Below are 25,368 nucleotides of genomic sequence, written 5' to 3' on the forward strand. Positions count from 1 at the left end.
CTAGTGCTTCTTTAGAGTCCCAAACCTGACATTAATAAGATTTACGAAAAATAATATTATAGAGGAGGAAAAAAACTAGTTACTAGCAACAGAGTTCCTGCCTACCTGGGGCTGGGTCCATGGTTCCAGGCTTGTTTCTTTTAAAGGAGTTTGCAGTCTTCCTACTTCTTTTGTGTGCTTTTGGAGGGAGGGAAAAAAGTGTCAGATTATCTGCTCAGTAAACATATTGACATTTAATATTTATATTCTTAAAAGGCAAAAATAACTATATTATATAGATAGATAGATATACATACATATCTATATATCCACACACACACGAGACAATTGACTGATAACACATCAGAACTACTCATTCTTCCAGAAAATATTATGAATATCTTTTATAATTCATTTAACAAACCACTTTAACAGCCTGACAACGAGACAACATTAACTGGTTTGTTGGACAACTACCCTTGTCCAAGCGTTTTTACTGCTGTGTGAAACTCTCCACTTGATGATACCATAAGTTATAAAGGAAAAACGCTTGATTTTCTAAAGCAATTTTTATTTGTGCAACTCTGTATTTACAGATGGGGAAACTGAGGCAAAGAGGCATAGAAAATTGTGTAACACCACCGCAGTGACAGAATTTGTAGCAGAATCCAGATGTGCTTGACTTTAAATTCCATGTCCACACTAGAGAATGCAGTCTATGATGCATGTTCTGGCAATCCAGGACATATGATGACTACAAGGCAGGTGCAAAAGTTTAAGTGTGATGCTTTAAAATCTCAAACCCAAAGGGGAAAAAAAAAGTGTTTTTAAATATAATCTTACTGAGGTTTCTTTCATGCTTTTAGCTGACAGAGTTTGACTTTCTTTTAAGCTCTTTACAACAGGAGCATGGAAGGATGTGCAGTTTAATAACTCATTGACCTTTAAACTCAGCATATTCTGAAGCAGTGAAAAGACTGACCCAAAATCAAAAGTATGTTAATCAAATGACTTTAAGGAGTCCTTAAAGAATTATATTTGCAGACTCATGTTAAATTCCCCAGAGTTATCCAAACCACCTTGCAAACTTGCTAATGTGTGTAATTGCTCAACTCTGCTGATACATGTTTAAGATTTTATGAGTATAGGGACTGAGGTACCATTATAGACACCAGAGTGTTATTGCTAAGGTTGTGTGTGAATGTATTATGCCTACCCACATATACTTGGTCTTAAGATAAATAACATACATCATGGTTTTCATAACACTAACATGTCACTACCTATTTTGAGCAGCTTCTCGCTTTATACTACAGAACATTAGATCTGGCAAATTATAACACATCATCTGACTTCCTGAAGGGCACTTAGCATTTTTTGAATAAAAGTAGAAAAGCCAAGATGAATGTTGGCTAGAAGCATTACATGGAAAAATAAATATAACTATCCACATACAGTAACTGATATACCAATAATAATTGATAAAGGTATCCCAGGGGTATGCTATTACAACATGAAAAATAATACACACTTCATTAACAACAGTTCTATCAATAAATGTTGTGCATTTTCTCCTTTTACGTTCCTCTGTACAACTGTCCTCGAGCAGGGAATTCTATTTACACATTGTAAAGTTGTTCAAGACAGAGATCAAATTTAGCAGTACTGCAATGGCAGTGATGGTTCATAAATTAACCACAGACTACGCACAGAAAGAAACTGAATTGATCTGGGAGTGCAAGCAAAAGATTAGGACTCAAGAACCATGACTTCCAAACCAAAATCTTTTGCTCTTGGTACCTCCTTGGAGCCTTGGGGATTACATGTTTCTGTGAAGCTCACCGAGAAGCTCATGAATGTGGCATAGTTTATTATTATATCCATCTTTTGGGAACATCTGAAAGGTAATGTAATCTGACAGCTTTGTTTATTTATTTTTTGTTTAGACTTATATCCCATCCTATCCAAGAGGCTCAGGCATATCATATAAAGGGAGAGCCTACTGACATATTATAATATACCATAATATTGTCTGCTCTGAGTACTTCAGATCATGGTGATGAATGAGATTCTGCAATATCAGGGGCTTTCCATTCTGTCTAGACAAGAGAAGACAACTGGTTATTTAATGGGGTATTGTCAGGCAATATGAAATGATGATTCCACATATTTAATATGGAAATTGTGTTTTCATGACATTCCCAGGTAAACTAGCTAGGTAACCAGTCTGCACCAAATTCCTTATCACCATAGACACTACAAACTGTACCCAAACTGGTTAGTTTATGGCTAACCATACATACCCACAAACTGCTACATGTCATATTAATGTTTGTTATTTATTTAGCTAGACATTCCTTGTTTGTCAAACTGTCTGGTCTGTCTGATGCCTTTCAGATTCTTAGTCTGACTATGACCCTGTTCTTGCAAAGGAGAAAATAATGTTTTTTTTTTAAATCATAAGGAAGAAAAAGGTCTCTTACATGCCAATGGCAAGGAGTCACAGAAAAAGCAGCTTCCCTCCCACACAGATCAAGGAACTTTTTTGAAATAAGTAGCATCCCCTAACAGCCTGATTCCCTCAGTGTCTCCCAATTTCTTTTTACCAAGCTTCTGGTAAACTGATTTAAAGAAACAGGGTAAATTCCTTCTCAGAGTCCTTTGTTTATTCTCCCTCTACTCCCTTCCTCTGAAATTTAAGCTTAATACACATAATACACAAAAGAAAATTATCTTCTAATGAGATGAAGATACAATGATTGATTTCATTCTGAATGTTACATTATCGTTTCATCAGCACAGTTTAGAGCTCCCTGAGCTCCTATACATGCACCAATTACAATTTCTTTGACAGCCAAGCATGTTTTTAGCATAAATTATGTTCACTGCATGTTTAAAAGAATGCTAGAAACTTCATAGAGATACTTTCTTAACTATCCAACTACCACCTGAGCTGATTCAGCTTGTACCTTCAGGTGGCATCCTGTACAATACACTGCCAGGGCACCAAACCCAAGAACTGCAATCTCTCCTACGCAGCAACAAACAGCAGTAGTCAGAAGAGGTCAGCCAGCTTGTAGAGGTCAGACTGAAGAAGTCTTTAGGCCAGAAGAGAGACACAGGCTGAAGGAGTTCTCACCTGAACACAAAAAGGCCTAAGTGGCACCAGGCAACCTCTTCTGTAGTTTTTCTGAACAACACACAAAAAATTGCAAAGGCAGACTGTGAACACTAGAGGCCAAAAGGGACCTTCTTCAAGGCAAGCAGCTACAGCTGAGCCTAAACACATTGTAATCACTCCCAGCTGATTCTGTGGTCAGAGATCCACACTGTCTCCACTCCATACAAAGAGTAGCAGCAGATATGGCAAACCTTCCCACTTCCTATCATTAACCACTTGACCCTTAAACCAGTGCTCTCCTCTGTAGCTCTTTATCCTGCTTCTCTCCCACTAGCACAACTCTTCAACAGGAGTTTCATTCTCAATCATTCTTCTCCTTCCCTGCTCCAAATCCAGCTAGAGTCTGCAACTTGGCTCACTTGTACTAATAAAATACAACAAATAACAAAGAATTTAGAAACAGCAAACAAGCAGGCTGTACCTATGCCCTTGGCCTGGGGACTGGCTCACTGTGCTCCTTCTGTCTGGGTTTTGGGGACAAGAGGGTTGGGGGGGGGGTGTTAATGTTCTAAAGCGACTGACTTGTGGACAAGGATCCCCTTCATAGCACAGCTACACACTTGACACCCTTAAGACCAAAAGTTAAAGCTTATGGTCATAACCATCTGGTTACCCCTTACCTCTTAACAGGAAATAATGACACTTCAACTCCTGCAAGTCCAAAATCAAGATGCAAAAAGCCAGGAGAGGTCATCTGATCTGTAACCCCTTTAGTGGAGGGCTGACCCTGGCCGCTCAAGTGCATTTCAGGAACTTCATTGAGAAATACACAAAAGAAACTAGGACAGAGGAAATGTACTTCCCCTCACCAGCCATTTCCTGCCCCCCCCACAGATCGGAAGAGCGTCGTGCACCCCAAAAGTATAGAGCAGGCACAGTCCCTGCCCTGCTTCTTCTACCCCACTGCTACCCCAGAACATTCTTCTTCCAGGGTCTCTTCTTCCCTTCTTGAGTCTCCCTCCCTACCCCTCTCCAAGAGACTGGAAGCAGTGCAAAGGCTAAAGAGTAGGGCCATGCACTGCCCTGGGTCCTGCTGCCTTTCACCCCAGTCGGTTCACCTTCCAGCCCCTCCCTTCCCAAGGGCTAGAGAATGGAATCCCTCATGGGAACAGGCAGCTGCCTTTGCAGAGCCAGTGGGCTCTGTTGGTAGCCACTAGAACTGCAGACCAATCCCAGCTGCTCACTGCTTTAGCTATAAGGTTTGCCCAAAGTGTCATGGGGTTGCTAAAGGGCAATAACACCACTGTAGTTCAGTCATGAGTGATGCACTGGCTAAGCTCTTAGTAGCAGCAGAAAGCAGGAACTTGGGGGAGAGCTGCAGGTGTAACTTCATTAACAATTTTCAGGTCCTGGAATGGTGAAAGCTCTAGCAATTAATGCCACAAAGCAACTCTAGTACTGCAACTGTATGAGAGAGGAGACACTACACTGTCTAAAACATCAGCAGTGTCTAATGCAAGTACAGTATAGTTCTGATGCCTGCCATGCCCAGAGCTGGCAAGAGGCAACACGACTTCTCCAAAGATCGCTCCTTCAATACAATCCCAGAGGCTCCTTCTCTTAAATGAGACCCACTGGCAGAAAGGAAGCACATTACACCTGTTTTGTAGATCAGTAAACTAAAGCAGAGCTGAAAGGCTTGTCAAAAGTTGCAGACAGTTCATGGCAGCCTGGATAGCACTGAGGAATTAGTTACTCATTCCAATCCCATATTCAATCCCTTACTGCCTCAGCTTAATATTTCTCATTTAGAAAATTTGTACTTGCTTAATTCATTTCACAGCATGTGTCCTGGATCATAGATATCACTGAGATTCTCCTTCCTGTGACAGATTGAGACTGAATAGTTTCAGTCTACTTTCTGGGCTGTATCTGTCTAAAAGAAGGAATGGCCACTCCAAATGGTAATACAGTTTATTTATAAGGAAGAAATTATTTAAATGTATTTTAAATGATATTGCGGGCAGATGCATGTATTTTGGAAATGTTACAGTTCTCCTTAAACATGTTGTTTTTGCTTTAATCTTTCTGTGCACTTGAAGCCTTCCTGCTTTAATCACTGTTCTGTCTGCTGGTTTAACCCAGAGTAAAATGATTTAAAAACAAAAGCTCTAGTAACTAGTGGTAACAATACCTGGATATGCAACCCAGGTGCAGGGCCATTTATATTTATTTACAATGGGCCATGTTATCTCCCCTCCCAAATGTTACTATAGTAAATGAGGAATCATTTCTTTGACTAATTTGAAATTGGATACAGGTCTTAAGGTTCTTCTTCTTTTATACACAAAATAGGAAGATGTACACAGCTGGGAGTTGCCTTCTTTTTATCTATCTTTCCTAAGGAGGAATGGATTTTTTGATAAACTTTGATTTATTGATATATTGGAGGTAAAGAGAAACCTGCAGCATGAGTTTTTGTTTAATGTATTTTGATTTCTGTAAAAACCCTGAAATTATCCAGAAGGGTTCTATTACCAATAACGTTAATGGTTATTGATTGCTCTAAGGAGATCAAACCAGAATGAAATTCAAAGATAAGATGATGCATTTTTCTGGTGCCTTTCAAAATTGCCACATCAGCATTAAGAATGCCCGAGTTAAAATGTATCACTCCAGCACATTACAGAACGCTTCTTATTTTCAAGCTTAAGTACTGAATGTTTCAAATGAGTTTTAAGAAACAAAGGGTGCATCTACATGTGTGTTATACTGCGGAGTTGACCAGTTAGCTTTGCAATAAAGTGTCACTATCTATTCTACATGTGTGCCAGCATTAGGCCGCAGTACATTAATTAACTCCACCATAAGTTGATACCACTGGGGACAGTACCATCATATGACGGAGTCATTTACTGTGCAGAAAGCATGTGTGGATGGTGACTAGGACTACAGCAGTTTTAGCTTGGGCAGAGCAGCCTCAGGCTCGCATCAGGCTGAAAATGCAATGCTTGGGAACAGCTGACTCCAGTGTGAACTGCAACAGAATTTATTGAGGTACATTAATTGTATGTGTAGATGTACCCAAAGAGATATTTTGAAAGCAGCATATTAGTTGTGAGACAATTACAAACACTTGTAGATGTTGTAAAATGTATTTTCCCCACACATTTTAGTTAAGACTTTTAAAGTACATCCTTGCCATCTGCATCTTCAGTCTAAAACTTTACATTGTTTACTAATATTTCCAGCACAGGGTGTAATCAAGAAACATCTGTACTAATTTTACTGATTTTCTCTTCTTTATCATCAGATTGAAACAGAAAGACTGCTATAAGTCAGAGGAGGAGATTATGCATGCTAACAAGTTTATATCAAGAGTCCTCTTTTAACCTTTTGGAGTTTTTTATGTTCTACACCATGGAACAAAGAACAAGAATTAAAAACAAAAGAAGAAATCAGTGTTTGTAGGAAAAAGGCATTAAAAAAGATAAGGACTAGCTGAAATTAAGACTTTACCAGTGAGTCCAGAATCTTTGTTTCTTAAATACTACATTTTGGTCTCTTCAGCAGATCAGGAATGATAGATTATTGATTAATTCCTTAATACTCCAGCTCAAAAATCAGCTACTTTGCCCCACCTTACCCTCCCAAAGCCAGAACAATGTAGAATAGGGTCACAGACAACTTCCCACATTGACTGGCTATCCAGAATCAGCATTGGCACAACGTGCAACTAGTTACAGACTACAACTGTTACTACCATCCTTTTCCCCCAGGCAAGGACATTCTACATACATGAGTAACAGAATGCCTCCTGACATTGCTTTTGGTGATACACCCCCTGCAGCCATCCCCTCCCTTACACATCATTGGCCTCAAAAGCCACAATTTAACCCAGCAAGATTCTAATGGTTCTGCCAACAGACACCTTTTATCTTGCAATTACCTCTTCAAAGATGCAATAAATCACCTGGTGAATATACAGTCGGGCAGCCAGCTTTAGGAATTATTTTCAGAGATCCTTAGTATCCACAGTCTCCAGTGCTATCAATTTAGTCGTTGTGCCCAGTACTTTAGAAAATAGACCTTCAATATATTTATTTTCTTTTTTTTATTTCATTGTCTATGAGTAGTAAAGTGTGTATGCATGCACTGAAAGGGATCAGGAGAATGATAGGGACTGAGAAATATTGAAGTCTGGAGGAGAGGTGAATGACTAAAGTATACTAGGACAGCTCAGAGGTTTAAGAAAGCCTGACATGAGATTTGCCAGATGGTTCTATGCTGGATTGTAAAACTTTAAACTAATCTTCATTTAAGAGTTTTAAGGTTTGTATCCCTCTTATAAAGCCTCTTGCTCTTTTGCTAGGTTGATTCTGGTAAATTATAGATCAGACTAGAAAACTGCTTCCATGAACAGAGGCTCCTTAAATCTCAGCTAAACTGAGCAAGAAGATTACATGTTATTATGATGTAGCACAGCAGGATTTTTCCACAGCAAACATAATGATGTAGAGAAGGATAAAACTATCATTCTGTGCAAAGAGGTCATCCATAGAAGAACAATGCATTTTACCCAGGTCTAGCAAATCCCTTCATGGTGAATGTTCATGTGGCAAATTCTTTTTCTTAATGGTTCTATAAAGAGACCCAATCATAAGAAGAAACCAAATCTATATTTCAAGATCCAATGATCAAACATCTCATCAGAAGAGGCTAGGTCATTTGGGAAAAATGATACCAAACATTACTAGAAAAATGTATCTATTTCATGGGCAATTTTAGCTTAATTGCATCCTACTGGTTTTATGTTGAGAGAGAGGATTTTCTCTGAGTCCCAAATGAAATGTCAGATACTGCATGTGGTATTAAAAATTAAAATGTGCACTAATCTTACAAGTTCACATGTATACTTTTAATTGTAAATCAGAAATACTTATTGTAAAAAAGAAGCAAAGCCTCACTGAAGTCACTAGACAAGGCTTTATAATTGCTGTTAGTGTTTATGCTCTTTTATTGGATTCAGATAAAATACAATAGTGCAGCAGCCATATGAGGCTGCAGTTATACTTTTCAAACACTAAGTGCTGCTTTGCCAAAGTTGCACTGGGACAAATGGAAAATAAAAATAATCATATGAAATCCCTAACAGCAAAACTCCAATGACCAAGAGTCTAAAGGCAGCAAATTCCAAGATTTTGCATAGTTCTGAGTATAGTCTGTTGTATGAATGCTGGCTTTCACTTGAAATTGCTAGACCAGTTTTAATATGTAGGGATAGGAATGTCAAAATACATTCTTATTGCCTTAATTGTAGCATTATTTACTGCAAATGAAAGCCTTTGACTTCTAAGAAGCCAGGTGTGCTATTAAAGAATAATTCATAGTCCTAGGCATCTCAAAATGTTATGTATAAGAACTGTTCAGATTTGTCCCACAGTTACCAGTTAAGTGTCTCAGTATTTTAAAATAACTAAGCAAATACATTATCATAAGGCATTTGTTTGGTTTGGTTTATGTGTTATTATTGTGCTGTTTTGAGTAAGTAGCAGACATTGTTTTTCATGTTTTCACTTAGTCCATACCTAGTTACTAACATACTTTAAGTGCAGATGCCCAGCAGTTAAGAGAAATTTGTGATTTTTTAAATCATGGTTTGGGTAGTCTTTTTGGTTTGGGTAGCTTTGATTAATTAGGAATGAGCAAAAGGAAATCAAAAAATTATTCTTAACGGTACAATATAACAGAGCATTTTTCATCGTTGTGAATGTAAATATTTCAGTGGTGATAGATGATAACCTATTCCCATTTTAAATGCTCTGATTTGAAAGTGTTTGCATATATAAAGTACTTTAATGTGATATTACATGCCAGGGTATTATTACTGTAAGCAAAACAGAGAAAAATGTAAGTATCAAACAGTCTGTTTCAGCAGCCTTGGCTCTACTGAACCTGTAAAAAAGGAATATAAATGTACATAAATCCAACTCATGAATCTGACAAAGTGTCATGTTAAATAATGAAGCACATGCCTGCAAAACTATGAAGCTTTAAAACTCTGGCATATTTTTCTTGATGTTACATTTTGTGTAAAACTTGAATATCTTGTTAATCTCTTCATAGTGTACTTTCTGAGGGGCATGCAGACAGCAGGCTCCTGAGCATCTACACCTATCTCTGTCTGAATATCTAAATAGCTGACTAGCAAAGAAGTAATACATGTACTAAGGGTGCTTGTTGTGGTTGTCCTCTTTCTCCACAGAACAAGTGAATTACACCATACAGATACCTAGTCTTTTGTGGCTTAAAATTGGAATTTATAGTGTCTCTCTCATCAGTACAAAATTTGAACTGGGCAAAGGTTCAAAATGTTAAAAACTGCACAACTTCTTTAATGCTGATAAACTATAATTGAATCATCTGAGCCAGCTGGAACTAGCCAGAAGTTGGCCAGCATGCAGAGGTCTGAATGGGAATCCATAATGTCAGTTATTTCAAGGAAAGAATGGCTTACATGGTTTTATTTTTCAAGCTTTGGAGTGTAGCAAAACTAAACAAAATGCACCACGGTAAACTTGATTTTTCCAAAAAGTTGATAAATATGTTTACTCATTAGGAAGGGAAAACTAATCTGGAATATTCCTGCCCTCAAAGGTGACAAACACTGTAGGCAGGCTTTGATGGACCTGAAGCTTTGGTTTTGTTTCTTTTATGAATCTGATCCTATGTGCAGATTTTTTTTTTTTTTAAGTAAGGAAGTGCAAATGTTCAGTTCTAGCAAAGCTAAGCAGGGCAGCAGTAAATGGTCACATTAGGGCTAGGAATGAAAGAAACTGAGTTAAAAATGTTTTGTCATCAAGATGTCAACTTAACTTGATGTACAAAAACAAGCATAGTACAAACCTTGTGACATATTGGGAATTAAGCCTATGCCTTTGTTTTGACTGTGAAAACCAAGTCGTATTTCTTAATTCTACCTTGATAGTGACCTTCAGCCTATAGTAACAGTCATGCTGTAGTGCTATATCACTCTTGTGCTAGGGGTCTGGTGCCTCTGTGTCTGACCCTAATTATGAAAGACATTTAGAACTATCATCTTTGAACAACGCCTGGGAATAATGGGATTGCTACTGGTGTGACATTTGATTTTTAAATGGACTCCGTACATAGAAACCTGTCTGAAATTGAAAGGGAGAGCGGGAGCTTGGAATTTCCCCAGATTGAAGCACATAGGGAAAAAGGGATGAGAGTCTGCTTTTAAAAGATAAACCCCCTCTAAGCAGGAAAGCCTTTTTATTGCCAGGCACTGAAGAAGGAACTTTGCCTGCTTTTAAATCAGAGACTCACAAAGCCAGGGTGAGGGGATTGTGCTCAGCAGTGTATTGTTTTCAACAGATCTGAAACTCCCTTGTGACTTTTAATAGGAAAATGTTTTGTTTATTAAATTTCTTTGCTAATTCCCATGCTTCATAACCTTATCTCTCATTGCTTAACTGCCACATAGCCCCTAAGGCATTTAACTAGGAAAACAAGAGTTCCCACAGGCTATGGGAACTATGAGAAGAAGCAATGGGAGTCTTAGGAGGATAAGATGCTGACTCAAGGGCTCTACAAAGCTGGGCTGTGCAGTCCTGGTGCCCTGAGAAGTCTCAGACATCAGATCTGAGAAACCCCCAGCTACAAAGAGTAATCAGTCACTACTCACATCTAAGGGGCTTAGCAAATAGATCATTTATTATTTGGGGCTGTGCCTGAAGGCATTATCTAGTCCTGCAACTGAAAATTATTTTGCTTCTAGTTGGCACCATGAAGAAATCAGAAATAATGCATGTGAACGTTAAATGTATTTATCTTGTTAACAAGGACCACCTTGCTGATTCTCCAAAGCCAGCAGCTATCCTTAGTTAAAGCAGTGAAATAAATAAGGCAGGCTGCTCTTCAGGTGGTATCAGTTTGTAACAGTGAGCCAGGATGGGCACCCCCCAATGAATAATCCCTCATGCTTTACAGAAGTACATTTGGAAGTTTAATTTTCCCTTATCAAAGGCCTAATTGAAACAATGTATCAAGCATGTATTCAAACCTGTTGTGTCACATTTATGCAGAACGCAAACATGTGACCTTGTGTAATGTAAAGAAAATACAAATGGGGCAATGCATTGAGGAGCTGACAAGGATGAGTTCCTGCTGCTCATAAATGGAATAGATATATTGCACTACTTAACTTAAAAGTGTCCCGTGGGCTCTGTCAGTATAGCTTGTGAAAAATAAAACTAAGCGTTTTTTTGCAATAGCTCAGTGAATCTAACCTTATTTACAAATATAGACAGATATATTCAGAAGATTCTCCAATCTATTGTTACATTTAACAGAAACACCATGTGTCCAGAATACAGATTGAAATCTTAATACACAGCTCAGATAACTGCCTTGTGAAAAACCCCATACAAATGTACATGAGCAAGTTAACAAAAAATCAAGTAGTAGTGAAGCAATTATTTCTTTCCCTTTCTCCTTGTTTTTTCTCCTTTGCTTAAAGATGCAAGTCAGCCTTATGCTGAAAAGAGATGAATAATGGAAGTTCTTCCTGCCATTCCACTGGGGAAAAACAATGCATTTGTACCATGTTCTGTCTATTAATCACAGAAATTTAACAGTCATTGCCAGGCCATATCAAATGTCATCTATGAAGTTCTAATGGAAATTTCCATTTGATCATCACCACTCAACAATACTAGTAAGTAGGAGTGAGTGGCAAAAAGAGGATTTCAAGGTTCTGAAATTTGCCCCCTTCCATCCTCACCAAATATTACAAAACCTAAAGTTTCCATAATTCTTTCCCAAATTAAAATTAATGTTTTCTATCCAGCTCTGCCAGTCTGACTGGTGGGCTCTCTCAGAGCTGGCTGCTTGGAAATCCCCAGCTCTGAAACTGTTAAGTCAGCTTCCTTTAACCAAGGGAACTGAGGAGTCTGGACTGCTGAAGAGCTGCAAGACTACAAGATTGAATTCCCAGAAACTTCAGGTTCCTATCTTCCCCTTAGTCCCCAACATAGGCTGCAGGGGTGAACTGGCAGGAGCTGGGTAGGATACAGATTTTCACTGATTTTAAACCATCCTTGCAAAACATTCAGTTTTCATGAATCAGGTTATTGCAATAAAAATGCTTTGTCACATTTTTCCCCAGCAGGTTTCCCAACATCTTTATAGAAATCTAAAGCATCTATAATTATCTTTCTCATTATCATAGCTTTAGGGGGCAGTAGCCTCAACACAGCAGATATCAAAATACCAAAGTATTTCTTCTAAGATTTATTAAAGGCCAATTCCTAATCCTTTTCTATTTTCAAAATAACATGTAAATTTTGGACAAATCAGATGAGCTTTCATTTAGAGGAAGGGCTGAGAGCTCTCAGAAATCAGACATCTATGTCATGTCTCAGAAATGAAGGCCGTCAGAACAAGTATTCACTTTTCAAAGACCCAGCCTGTGATTAGTTATGCCAAGCTGTGATTTCTACAATAGCAATGATGCCATTTTCTAACAGACAATAATGTGCCATTCTAAGGACATTTTCCATAGCATTTAACAAGGCTATAACCATATCCTGGGCTGGAGGAGCTCTAAAGTGTTTATCAGTTTTGGATTTGGTTATAAGTGAGTAAAAGAGGACATGGTCTCAAATTGTTTGGAGAGATGTCCTGAACTGATATTTCAAAATAATGATGCCTGTTTGGACATTAAAGGAAAAAAGCAACACAATAACAACATTTCTTGTCAAATAGTCATGAAAGACAAATTGTGTGTCTTTGGTTCCTTTTGGTTCCTTTTGTTCTATTGTCTTAGGATGGAAAGGCTCTAATCCCCAGCAGTCTTCAGCATATTTTTATTCACATTTTCCCTTACGTAAATTTGCAAAGGAAGAATCTGGGATTCTTCCAATTCTAGCAAACACAGCATTACCTAAGGGAGTAATACTGATAATGTAAAGAAGCCAGGAGATGTTTAATATGCTGTAAAACCCCAGGTCTAGTCAAGGGTAGGATTCCTGTACCACAGGGAATGTAGAAGACACAGGCAAGGCTGTCATTCCAGGACTCTCTCACAAACCCTCATATGTGCTGGGTACCAGAGTTTGTACGTTAAAGGCAGAGCTGCAGCATGCAGCACAGTACATCATACAGTAGACTCATATGATAGACCACATCTACATGAGCATGGTAGTTTTTGCAGCAGCACAAACAGTAGGGGCACAAATTTGTGCCACTACTTTTTGCTGCAGTGCATACCGCAACTCATGCAGTTTGCAGTGGGACACATTGTCCTGCTGTTTCATGTGCTGCAGGGGGGTGTGGATGGAGCACAGGGTGCCTCAGTGCAGGGGTAGTCAGGAAGCAGCCCCCATGCTGAGACACCCTGTGCCCCAGCCAGCCAGGAAGCAGCATATGGACACAGGAGACAACCAGCCCTGGGCTGCCTGTTCCCCTGTCTTCATGCACTGCAGAACCCCTGCACTGAAGCACCCTGCACCACAGCTGGCAACGCCCCCACAGTGTACCTCAAGTCAGGAAAGCAGGCAGTTCTGAGCTGGCTGCTCCCTTCTCTCTCAATTTCTCAGCACAAGGGCTTCCTGCGCATGCACCCCTGTGAGCTGGGAGATGCAGCTGCCATGATCTCTGAGTCCTGGGAGTATATGAAACCCCTAGGCACCAGGGTGAGGGACAGACATTCATTACATATAAACCAGTTTAAGTGACCAGTTTACTCACTTATGTTCAGTGCACATAAACCAGTTTGAAAATAGCTGAAAGTGGTTTGAGATAAACCTGGCTGAATGTAGTATCAGACTTAACTGATTTGGGTCAAACTGGTTTATGCAATGTCTGTTCCAGACCCTTTTCTGGTTTAAGATAAAACAGACATCCCCAGCATCCCAGCATGCTCTCTGGACTAGGCAGGGCTCTCTGTTCCTCTCTGCTCCCTGGCTATAGCTCTGGCAAGACTGTGGGCTGATCCCCCCCCTCCCCACCACCACTCCCTGCTAAGCAAGAATTCTTCCCTCCCCTCTGCCTTGCTGAGGAGGTGTCTGTGTATTAGCTAGCATACCACATGCTGGTTACAGTCCATGCTGAATCAACAGGCAGAATCAACAGGTAGCTGGTAATGTCACTCTGTTGTTTTCTTAATGGGGTGATAAACACTGAGTTAGGGGGTGATAGACACTTATCAATTCCCTGCTGGGCTACTCAAAGCATTCTGCCAGGGTCTGGCCATGCCACGCTATGCCCCCACCCCTCTAGCTCCATGCTGTGGAAGGGATGGAAGGGCTGCTCTAGTGCTCCCCGGCTTCTAGTCTGAGCCATTGCAGGCATGTGCCTGCATAGCTGGGATATCAGTGCAGTTACAAACCAGTTCAGCCTGGCCAGGTTAGACTAACCTGCAATGACTGAATCAATTCAGGCTCAGGCTTTTGAAATGTCTGGCCCTAGCCTGGGAGAATGTGGCATCTGCGATCTTTCAGCTGCAGGGGCACAGGGTCCCCTGATTCTGGAAGGCCACAGCAGTTGTGATCTCTGGACCTGGGAGATCACAGCTGTGCCCATGGCTGCTACGACCCAGCTGGATCCCAGGACTGGAAGGGAAATTGCTGGAATCCAGCATCTGCAGTTGTAGGACTCTGGATCCCAGCAACTGTGGGGTGCTGCCAGGACCCAGAGTCAGTAGATGTTGGGGCTGAGAGTCCCTTTAGTTGCAGGGAGTCCTGCAACTAAAGGGACTCTCAGCCCCAGCATGCACTGATTCTGGGTTCTAGCAGCATACCACAGTAGCTAGCATGGTGTACCCCTGTGGCTGGGAACACTGTCAGCTGACAGGGATCCCAGCCACAAGGGAGATCCTGATACATGTGCAAATTAATGTTTGATAGCAACCAGCTATAAAGTTAGTACACATTTTCAAGGTCTAACTTTATAGTTCTTTGGGGGGTTTTATGGCATAATAGGTACTTTGCATAAGTAGCTGGTCTCAAAGTAACTATACAATTAACCAGTTAATTGCACAATACCTGTAGCATGTAGAATGGGCCAGAGATAGCTAATTTAAAGATGGATTGTCTAATTACATCTATACCAGTGACTGCACTATACACATAATCGTAAATGCACAGATAGGATGTGACAAGTTGTGTTTATTTTAGGGATGCAAAATTTTCCAAGAGGGGGAAAAAAAAAATCAGGGGACTAATAACATAGTAAGAGGCAGTTAAACATTTTATTTGTATTTTCACCCCTGTGTGCTCTCTTTAACATCAGACAGAGCTGTTTTTTCATATATTAATTTTCTTTTTAATAGAGCAGTTCTATTTCCCCTAAAATGAGTGAGAAACTTAGGTCCCCATATTAACACCTTAAATAGTCCAAAATAATGAAACGGATCCAAAAATTCACAAGACTAAAATCAGGGTGAAGAATTCTAATTTAATCCTCTCAGCTATGTTCTAGGAGCTGAGCCTCTAAGGCTAGATTTTCTAGATTTTCTCCACTATTCCCAGAACAAAAAATTATACTTTACAAGCACAAATAGCACTTATCTGGCTGCATAATTGCTGTTTTTGTTGCAAGCACTCAGTTAGTGATCTTATTCCACATGCAGTATGAATATGCAAGCCTTTACACAGCTGCTGAGAACCCAAGGAAGGATTCTGTCTTTGCTTTTCTTTTTTAAAATGTATTCTAGGGGTTGGCAGAATCCTGAAAAAAATAAAAATAAAAAAAAAATCCCATCAAATACTGGGAGACTCACAAAAATATAACAACCATTGGTGATCATTGAACTGTTCTTGCTTCTAGTAAATAGCTTAAACAATACAAAAAACAGTCACAATGGAGGCATTACTGCAGCATATTGGAGCAGACTTGATTAATCTGAACAGACAGAAGTGCAGCTCTCTGCTGTAACCTCAGAACACTTTGCAGGAAGCGCTCTGAGTTACAATGATTTCCTCAACCAAACAGACATTCACTGTTGGTTTTAGGGGGGAGGGCAATCTAACTCCTGGCTGTGAGCCTGCAGCCAGTTTCCCCTAGCAACAGCTGCTCCTTCCTCCCAGCCCATGCTGTTTTCAGAATAGGAAGGGGGAAAAGGAGCAAAGAGAGATTGTTCTAGGGGTTCTCCAGCTGGCGCTGGAGGGTGGGGTGGGGTGGGGTGGGAGAGTTGGAGCTTGGGGGTGTGGAGCTCCAGTCTGCCCACCTCACCCTCCAGCATGGGTTGAAAAAAAACCAGACCCTCCCTTACTCCCCCTTCCATTCTAAAAAAAATGACAGGCTAGGAGGCAGTGCAGACAGCGAGCAGTATGTTTTGAAATGTCTAAATTTGAACTCTCATGCAATTAGGGCTCTGATTTTTGCAGGTTTGGGCCTTTTAAAGCACATTGCAGCTGCACACTTCTGTTTGGTCATGGCTATAGAGTGATTTCAAGTGAAAATTGTCACTTCTGTTTGTGCCCACAGGTTCACTTTACTTACAGAGTTTTTGTCTGTATAAATAAAAGCAGACATACCAAGGTATAACCCGGGCTTCACTTTGAGATGTATTATACTCTAGTTATTTTACCAGCATGAGTAGCAACCAAAAAAAACCCAAAAACCTTCAGTAAGGCCTGTGATTTAGAATATGAAATTTATTATTGCTTTCTATTATACAACAATAATTATTCATCCCTAAAAGGCCATTTTCCTGCCCATAGTCATGTGTATTTTCGGAAGAATAGATGATGGTTTGACTGATTCAAGAATCATTCAGAACCCAATATATATTGTTTTTTCATTGAAGAAGGTGTAATTTATTTTTGTAATTTTTCTTTCAAAGGGTTTTTTGTTTTTTCATGGAACATCCCCAGATATTGTTTATCAGTGTCTTTAGAGGGAAGATTCTATTCTGACAGGTTAACTTCTCTCTATGAATATAAAGGTACTTCAAATATTAAGAATGACTTAAGAACAATGCTCTGTATTACCTATGACTTTGAAAATCTTCCACTAATGCTACTGAACTTAAGAGTATGATATATATATGAGGTTTATTTTTCTTTTAAAAGGTTATTTTAATACCTGGCTCTTTCTCTCTCCCTCTCTCTCAAATGCTATTTCTGCCACTCTCTGAAATTGTTTCTTTTATTTTTTACCTTCAGAAACAAAATAGAAACCTACAGTCTATTCTTTCTATTTGCAATAAAATCCTTCATCAATATGATATGCAATACATTAAAATAAAATGGTAGGCAGAGAAGTTGGGGAATATCAAATCCCTTTCTGCAGACAGCTTCTGTTAATGATCACAGAATTAAAAACCCTAATACCTTTTGTCTTTTTATACTGCTTCAGCACTCAAGAAACATTTATTTTCCCAACAATGTCATGGATGATGAAAGTATATTGTTTGCATATTACAAAATGAAATACTGAGGCACAGAAAAATTAAGAGACTTGTCAAAAGCCACATAGAATATCTGATCCAGAAGCAAGACATGAACATAAACATCTTATTTCTATTCCTTTGGAGAGCGGTCTATCTCTTTGTATTTGTAAAGTACATTACATATTTACATATCGCAATCTACATTACACTAGTCTAAGAAATTTGGAAGCCAGTTTTTAAAGTTATTTAGAAAATTGTAGTTTGAAAATTGTATATGTGTATTAAAGTGTATAACTAATATTCTATTACACCATAACCTATTATGTTCTAAGGCAGGAACCAGCAACCATTTCAAGCTGTGAGCTGGAACAACCTGGTTTCAGTCTCACAAAAGCTGGGTGGTTTCAGTGGGGAGGGGGAGTCTGCATCTATATTGTGACCAAGCAGTTGAGAGCTGCACCATCACCACTGTCTCTTTCTCAGTTCCCTGCTCCATGGCTAGGGTCTGAGTGCAGCTTCCAGCCACTGTGGAGCTGTGCCAGGGCTGGGCAGTTGGAAGCTATGTCTACACTCAGCCCAAACTACCCAGCCACCAACTGGAAGCTGTGCTTGTGCTACAGCCATAGAGTAGGGGGTGGGTGAAGCAGCAGTAATGCAGGCACACTTCCCAGCAGCCCAGCCCGCAGCATGGATGCAACCAGCAACAAAGTCTTCTGGCTCCAAACCTAGGAGCCATATGTTGCCAAACAGTGTTCTAAGGGATGTTCCTCTTGGGGGATGTTTCTGTCAATAATTCCTGTTCTATAGCTCATGTTTTGAGCAGTTTGTTGCAATACAGGAAATCTGATTGATCGAGCAAAATAATCTGTTAACTCAATTGCAAGCTATATTTCTGCTTTCTGATCAGTTCATCATAACAGGTTTAGATTTTTAGAATTTCTGTTCTCAAGGACACACAAAACCTGTCTACTTTATACTTTGGAAACTAGCTGTCTACATTATACTACTAAAACTAGCTAAACTAAAGTTAGCTCAAATATTCCACAATCAGAAGTATAATTCCAGCCGTTGGGACACATCTGAGCTAACTTTAGTTTAACTAGTTTTAGTAATAACCGCAGTGAAAAAAACAATAGCATAGACTAGAATGTAGACAAGTACTCAAGGGTCTGTGCAGACCTGAAAAAACCTGTGCTGGAGTTTATTCCTTATTCAGAGATCTATTTTAGATTAAGCTAGTTTAACCTTTTAGAGTAAATCATGGTATATACAATATATCCCAAATTAATTAAACTACTGAATTTAATTATCTTAGTCAATTAAATCTCTAGAGAAACTGCTATGAAAAATCTGTAGACCATAGGCACCATTTCAAGATGTTAACAAGCTCTTAATAATACTTGCAATATTCCATCTGGTCTACATGTGAAGCTAGAATAAAGTGTAGCTGAAAGAACAGGAATGTCTATTTTCAAGGCAGTAAGCAAGAAGCTAGGTAGGTATCTAAGCTGCCTCAGGAATAGAAAGACAACTTCAGAGTTTTTTCTTTATTTCAATGGTAAAAATATCCATCATTATGAATTAGCTAGGTTTCCCAATAGACCTCTAACAAAAGTAAGGGAAAAATGTGAAGGGGAGCTTTAAAAAGGAACTGTGCTTCTGTAAAGGAGAAATTGCCCAAAATTTTGAAATAAATGACAAATTGGCTATTAGGGAGGATACCTTCACCTTCTTCTAGGTGCTGCATTCTGAGGAAGAGACAATACCTGGTTTAAAAGCAGCTATTTTAAAAATTACTGGTGTCGGTCTCAAAAATTGAGAAAGCCAGGAATTTTGAAAAGCCCATTTAACACAAGAGATTTGTTTGGGACAAGTCACATATCAAATGACTGGCAGAAATGAAGCCAATTGCCATCACTGGATTTCTAAACTGTTTGTAATTAATGATACCTCACCTACACTATAAACAAGCCTGTAGTGAAATAAATTGCAACAGGATAATACTCGACTCTCATAGTAGTAGCATTCAGCACCTTTCAGGATCTGGCCCCATTGACTTCAATAAGAGCAAGTTCAAATCTATGTTTTCTGAGGAAGATGGTTCAGTGGTCCCTATCTATTTAATAGATACAAATTTTCATCTTCAAAGCCATCTGAAACTGGCCTTGAATTAGAACCTGCCCTAGAGGAGCAATATTCAGATACAGCTTATTTAAAATGTAGGTGTTTTTGAAGTAGGTAAGTGAAAATGGCTTTTTCCTGTAATCCTTTAAATATGCAAGGTACTGCTATTAGGATAAATGTTTCACAGCACATTGGGTATCACTTGCCTGAACCCTTAAAACACTACCAAAAGTACTAAATGGGATGAAGTTACAAAGTTTTAATTTAATTTTTTCTTTAGTTCTCTTCTTATATCAGAATGGTCTTAGAGAACAATAGAAGAAATAGTCCCTGTGAAATTTGTCTGCTGTGACAGAAAGTAACAGTCTAAGTGAAAAATCAACTATTCAAGTACCAAATAGAGGAAGAATACTTCGTGAATGCTCAGGTGCGTCTTTTCTACTTCAAGCTGTTGACATCTGCACTGCTGTTAGCACCACTGAACTGGAAATGGTTTCGCTAGGTCTCAATAAACTAACAAAATATAAATAGTCAATTTGGCTTCAACATCCCTGTGCCCAGTGCCGATACAATGGGTACAAGTGCATTTACTTAAAGCAGACTTCACATGGGCCAGCTCAAGACATTTGCTTTTCTTTAACAAAGTTCTAAGGCCACCATGCAGCCTACATTTCTGTGGCAGACAACAGGAAAGCGGATTGATGAAGCTGAGTAAAACAAGAAAAACATCCCCACAGCTCTGGAAGTTAGGTGAAACTGGAGATAAAGAAAAGAGAGCCCAAAGTAAAAGCTAAACCTTTTGAAATGGGAGATGAAAAGACATTTGTTCTCCTTTGTAGTTATACTGATTATACCAAGAGAACGTAAGCACTGAAAATATATAAATCACAGATAAAATGATTAATAAAAATGGTAAGAGACATGCAAAGAGCAAGACATGAAAGAGTTCTTTCAAACATGGATGTATTTTATAGATAGTCAGCAAAGAGGTGTGAAACGTGATTTTAGAGAAGAGGATGGGGAGGAGTTTCACAATGTTATAAATCATAAGGGAATGAAAAAAATCTTAAATACGAGGGAGAGCTATATATGTTCTTAGCCAAAGGGGCTAATTCTCTACTGTCTTACCCCTCAGGAGTATTTTGGATCTGCATTCCAAAAGTTTAGAACGACTGTGCAAGCTGGATGACAGTGCAGCAGTATATCTTAGAAATAGCAATATATAATGCAAATTGAATGCAGTAACCCTGTATATACTTCCATGTGAATCTAATGTCAAAGGCTACCATTCCCTCCAGTTGATACAAACTTCCTGTTCCCTTAAATAATAAGGTGGCTTTGTACATGCACTGAGACAAGAATATATTCCACATTACCAGCTATTTTTATGCAAGTTATTGGCTTAGATCTCTGAAGTTTACAAACAATATGAAAAGGCTTTTAGCCAATCAGATTAGATCTCTGAAGTTTACAAACAATATGAAAAGGCTTTTAGCCAATCAGATTACATTCTAGCAAGAAAACAGGCAGATAATTGATTTAGGAGAAAAGGTGGGAGGGTGGTGCCAGGTTTTGTGATAAGGAGTCCCTATATATATTTAAAATAGGTTTGAGACTGCTGTCATAATTATGTAAAATTAAATTAGATTTAATTTATTAATTTTAATTTTATTAAATTTTCTCAGGACCTGATGTATGTAACATTTTAAAATGGAGTTGAAATATTTCCTTTCTTTTTTTTCCTTCAAACTTTCCTCCATTTCAGTTAGGGCTCAGGTGATAACCAGTATATTTCATTCAAGCTGAAAAGGTTGAGGTTCCAAGAAGGTTGATTGATTTTTCCTGCCTTCCCTCATTTTTAATTTTCACCCCCCTGTACACTTATTTTTATCAGCTAGATACAGAAATGCAAAAAGACAAGAAAGTGATGACATTCTTGTAGTATTTCTGTCCCAAACTGAAAACTGTAAAGACCAGATTCTCACAAAAGAACATGTCTATTCATAATCAGCCACTTTTGGAGACTCAGCAAGATAGTTGAGCTAATTTTAGTATAAATATCTGAACTCTGGGTTTACTTTTTCTGGATCAAACCAAATATTTTTAAGTTTGTGCATCACTAATCTCTCCATATTCTATCCGTGTATGTTTATTAAATACTTAATAGTTAATATATCACGTTAAAAATATTTCCAAAATAAAGCATTACAACATGGGTTTGTAAGTGAGAACTATAAAGCACCCACTATTTACAAACAGGAAAATGAAAGCCCAGAAAGGTCAAGGCTCATATGAGATTTTATGCCTTGTTTCATACCAGTACGGTCTGATTTTTTGGAGGTGTTAGTGCTTAAAAAAGGGTCCTTAATGTATTAAGCCAAACAATACCACGTCAAGGTATCCAAAATTAGTTGATATTGTTCAATAGAAGTAACTTGTTCGAAATAATGCAATGATCCACTAACAGTCAAAATAGGCGCTCAGGCATTTGTCTCACAGATCTGTGCAGAACCCAAAATACTAAACAGCTCTCTGCAATTAGCAAGTAGAGTCATAATGAACATATGCCATTCTCTGTCATAGGATGAATACATTTCAGTGTTTCCCCCCACTTCCTGTGGTGGAACATTACACGTATGGAAGCATCAGTTACGAATTACTCATAATTTTAAAATTCATCACCCAGTTTGAATTTCTAGTGTTTTTAGTGTTTCACTATGCCGAATCCAACACATATGACATAGCTGCATAAACTCTGGTGTTTTTCTCATAGATTCATATGGTCACTGATACTTGTTTTCATAACTCAGATTAATTTCTACATCTTGAACTGTTGAGATTAAAAAAGAAAAAGTATAATGATGATTTGCTTCAAATATTCAAAATTATATAAGCAGCTACACTGAAGTTTTGGATTGTCTGTTCAACGTGGACTTTTATAAAAAGTGGCATTACTTTAAATAGTGGGTTTTTACTATTTTATTCACAGCAATCCCATGATCCCTCTTCTAATATGGCTGAAGTATACAAAGGACATTTAGGGGTTGAGAGGAAAGACTGAAGACTTAGATATAAAGCTGAGAGGCAAAGGATGTATTTCTGGGCCTGAGAATTCATAAGAGAGGTTTGATTTAAAAACTAGGAGGACTAATGGAAGAAAATTGATTAACAAATTTACAAGTAGCAGATTGTGCCAACTGCATTGCACAAAGTGTCCCAGGGAAAAGGATGTCCTAAAACGTGTCAAATTTACCCCATGTCCTGGGCCAAGACATTGGGTGTAAGTGCTAGGGCCAGCAGCTGCTGTGGCAGTAGCAGTGGTGGGGCAAACTGCTTCTAGCTGTAGCAGAAGTGATAAGCCATAGCAATGTGAACAGCTACATCCCAACAAAAGTTCTGATAAAAAGCTTTCCACAGTGGATATGTCAGGAAATGACTATGTTTCATTGCTCTGAGTTCTAAATTCCAAAAGCTCAATAAATACTGCGACTTGAACTCCAGTGCCATCCCCACTGTCTGATTGCACTATGTAAAAGCCCATTATTAAAGTTCATACAGCATTATGATGTGCATAGTTTGAGAGAAAGTTAAAGAGAGAGATATTCAATGAGAAATCATGCAGCAGTGATAGGAAGAGGATGTTTGTCTCCAAGCAGAATTCTCCAGCCCGTATACCTTTAGGCATAATTAATCTGCATAGATATTTTTTTCAAGAGGCCATTTCTTTTACATATAACTAGTTCCCTGGTTAATTGACCATATTCAATGCAAACCATATCCCTTGTTTTTAGAAACATAATAGTGCTGACTGGAAAAACCCAATACCTGGAAGCTCATTGCAAATTTAATCGGATTAGCTGTATTTGGGAGATCAAAGAAGCCACATCTTTCTGACAACACAAGACCCATTTGGAATGTAAGAACTTGTGCAGTTTCAAAGTATGAATAGGATTTGCTAGCAACAATGTCAGTCTGTTGAGTACGCCAGCATAACAAGAAAATTGTGGTACCTCCTACAGGACAGTAGATAATCTACAAAAGTTTTGGATTTTAAAAAGCTTTATGACTTTAAACAAAAAGAAAAAAAGTGAAACCTTTTGAAGAATATTAAGACTCCAAAGAAGTTGTATTACAAAAATAAAACTACATTTTAACAAAATATTAACTATGCAAAGGGAGTCAGACAATCATGGCAGATGCATTTCCCTTTGCTAAATAAGTATCATAATACTTCATTGTCTTTTTTCTGTCCTGTAAATGAAATCACTTTCTGGTCTCTCTCTGCTCTCAGTTATCCCACTATAAATCAGAGAAGTCAATAAATATAAAACCAATGTAAAACTGACGTAAGATGAAAATCAGGCCAGCCATAGTTATAATGTACAGTAGAAAAATATAATGCATATCAGGGAATTTAGCAGAAAAAGAATCTAATTAAATGTCCAGGGCCATCAAGATCAGCTCTCTAATGTAGAGGGAGCATTTACTAATATAAAGGTTTTATAGTTGCCAAGGGCTCAATACAAAGTTATTTTCTTACAAAAATGCATTTAGATATCAGTGGCTCTGCACTAACTAGGCCCTTGATATTTTTAAATTGCCCAATTCATTAGCAGCCATTACTGCATGGTACAGATGTACATTGGTCTATGTAAGTACATCTTGAAAAGTTAAAGTGATGATCTCCTGCACTGTGTATTGAATATGGGTCTCACACTTCTCAAGTCCCCATTTGTGCTAAACATGTAGGAGAAGAAGTTGGTGGGTCTATGAAACCACAGACACCACTAACTTGGATTTGGTCAGATCAGTGGCTCTGTTTTGAGGTGTTAAATTACTTACTTATTGTTGTGGGCTTAGTTGTACAAAATACTAAGCATTAACCTGAAGTACTGGGCTGGGACTGAAGTACAATGCTGGGACTAGGGGGTCGGTACACACATCCACACAAGGCCTCAAATGCCTCTACACAAATGCTCATAGCATAGGAAACAAGCAAGCGGAACTCACCCTCCTGCTAGCTGACACCAGCCTGAACATAGTGGGGATCACTGAAACGTGGTGGGACTCAATGCATGAATGGGCGGTGAATGTTAAGGGCTATAAGCTGTACAGGAGAGGAAAGAGAGGTGGGGGCGTGGCACTCTATATTAAGGAGGAATACACATCCTCGTTAATTAGTAAGGAGTCAGAGGGAGGGCACTCTGAAGTGTTTTGGGTTAGAGTACAAGGCAGTCTAGGGGAAAGAGACTTAACAGTGGGGGTCTACTACAGACCTCCCAACCAGGGAGAAGAGCTTGACCAGGAATTCTTAGGTCAGCTCACAGAGGTAGTGAAGGCTAAGGATGTGGTAGTCATGGGGGACCTGAACTTCCCAGATATCTGCTGGGAAGAACAGTCAGCCAGGTCTGACCGCTCACATAGGTTCTTAGACAGAGTGCAGGACCTCCATCTAACCCAGGAGGTGCACAGCCCCACCAAGGGAGATGCCTTGCTGGACCTAGTGCTGGCCACGGGTGATGACCTGGTGAGGGGGCTGCGGGTGCTCGTCCACCTGGGCGACAGTGATCATCGCCTGCTGGAATTCACCTTCCAGCGCAAGGTGGCAAAGGCCTGCAGTAAGGCAGCAGCCCTAGATTTCAGGAAGGCAAACTTCAATGAGCTAAGGAGGATAGTTGGGGAAGCGCTGAGGTCCCAGAGGGGAGGACAGCCAGGTGTCCAAGGA

The 25,368-nt window shown here is 39.1% G+C and overlaps 1 protein-coding gene across 2 annotated transcripts in view; it reads right to left on the reverse strand.

Annotated features, from left to right (window-relative positions):
- The window catches only part of PCDH11X (protocadherin 11 X-linked), a 1,248,873-nt gene that overhangs the window by 692,165 nt on the left and 531,340 nt on the right, over nucleotides 1-25,368 (reverse strand). For both annotated transcript variants that reach the window (XM_019536469.1, XM_019536468.1), the window contains one exon: nucleotides 106-177. In XM_019536469.1, the coding sequence (XP_019392014.1) occupies nucleotides 106-177 (72 nt within the window). The remainder of the gene's footprint in view (nucleotides 1-105; nucleotides 178-25,368) is intronic.

Source organism: Crocodylus porosus, unplaced genomic scaffold (genome assembly GCF_001723895.1).
Source record: "Crocodylus porosus isolate Cpor-Errol unplaced genomic scaffold, CroPor_comp1, whole genome shotgun sequence".
In the NCBI taxonomy this organism is placed as follows: domain Eukaryota; kingdom Metazoa; phylum Chordata; order Crocodylia; family Crocodylidae; genus Crocodylus; species Crocodylus porosus.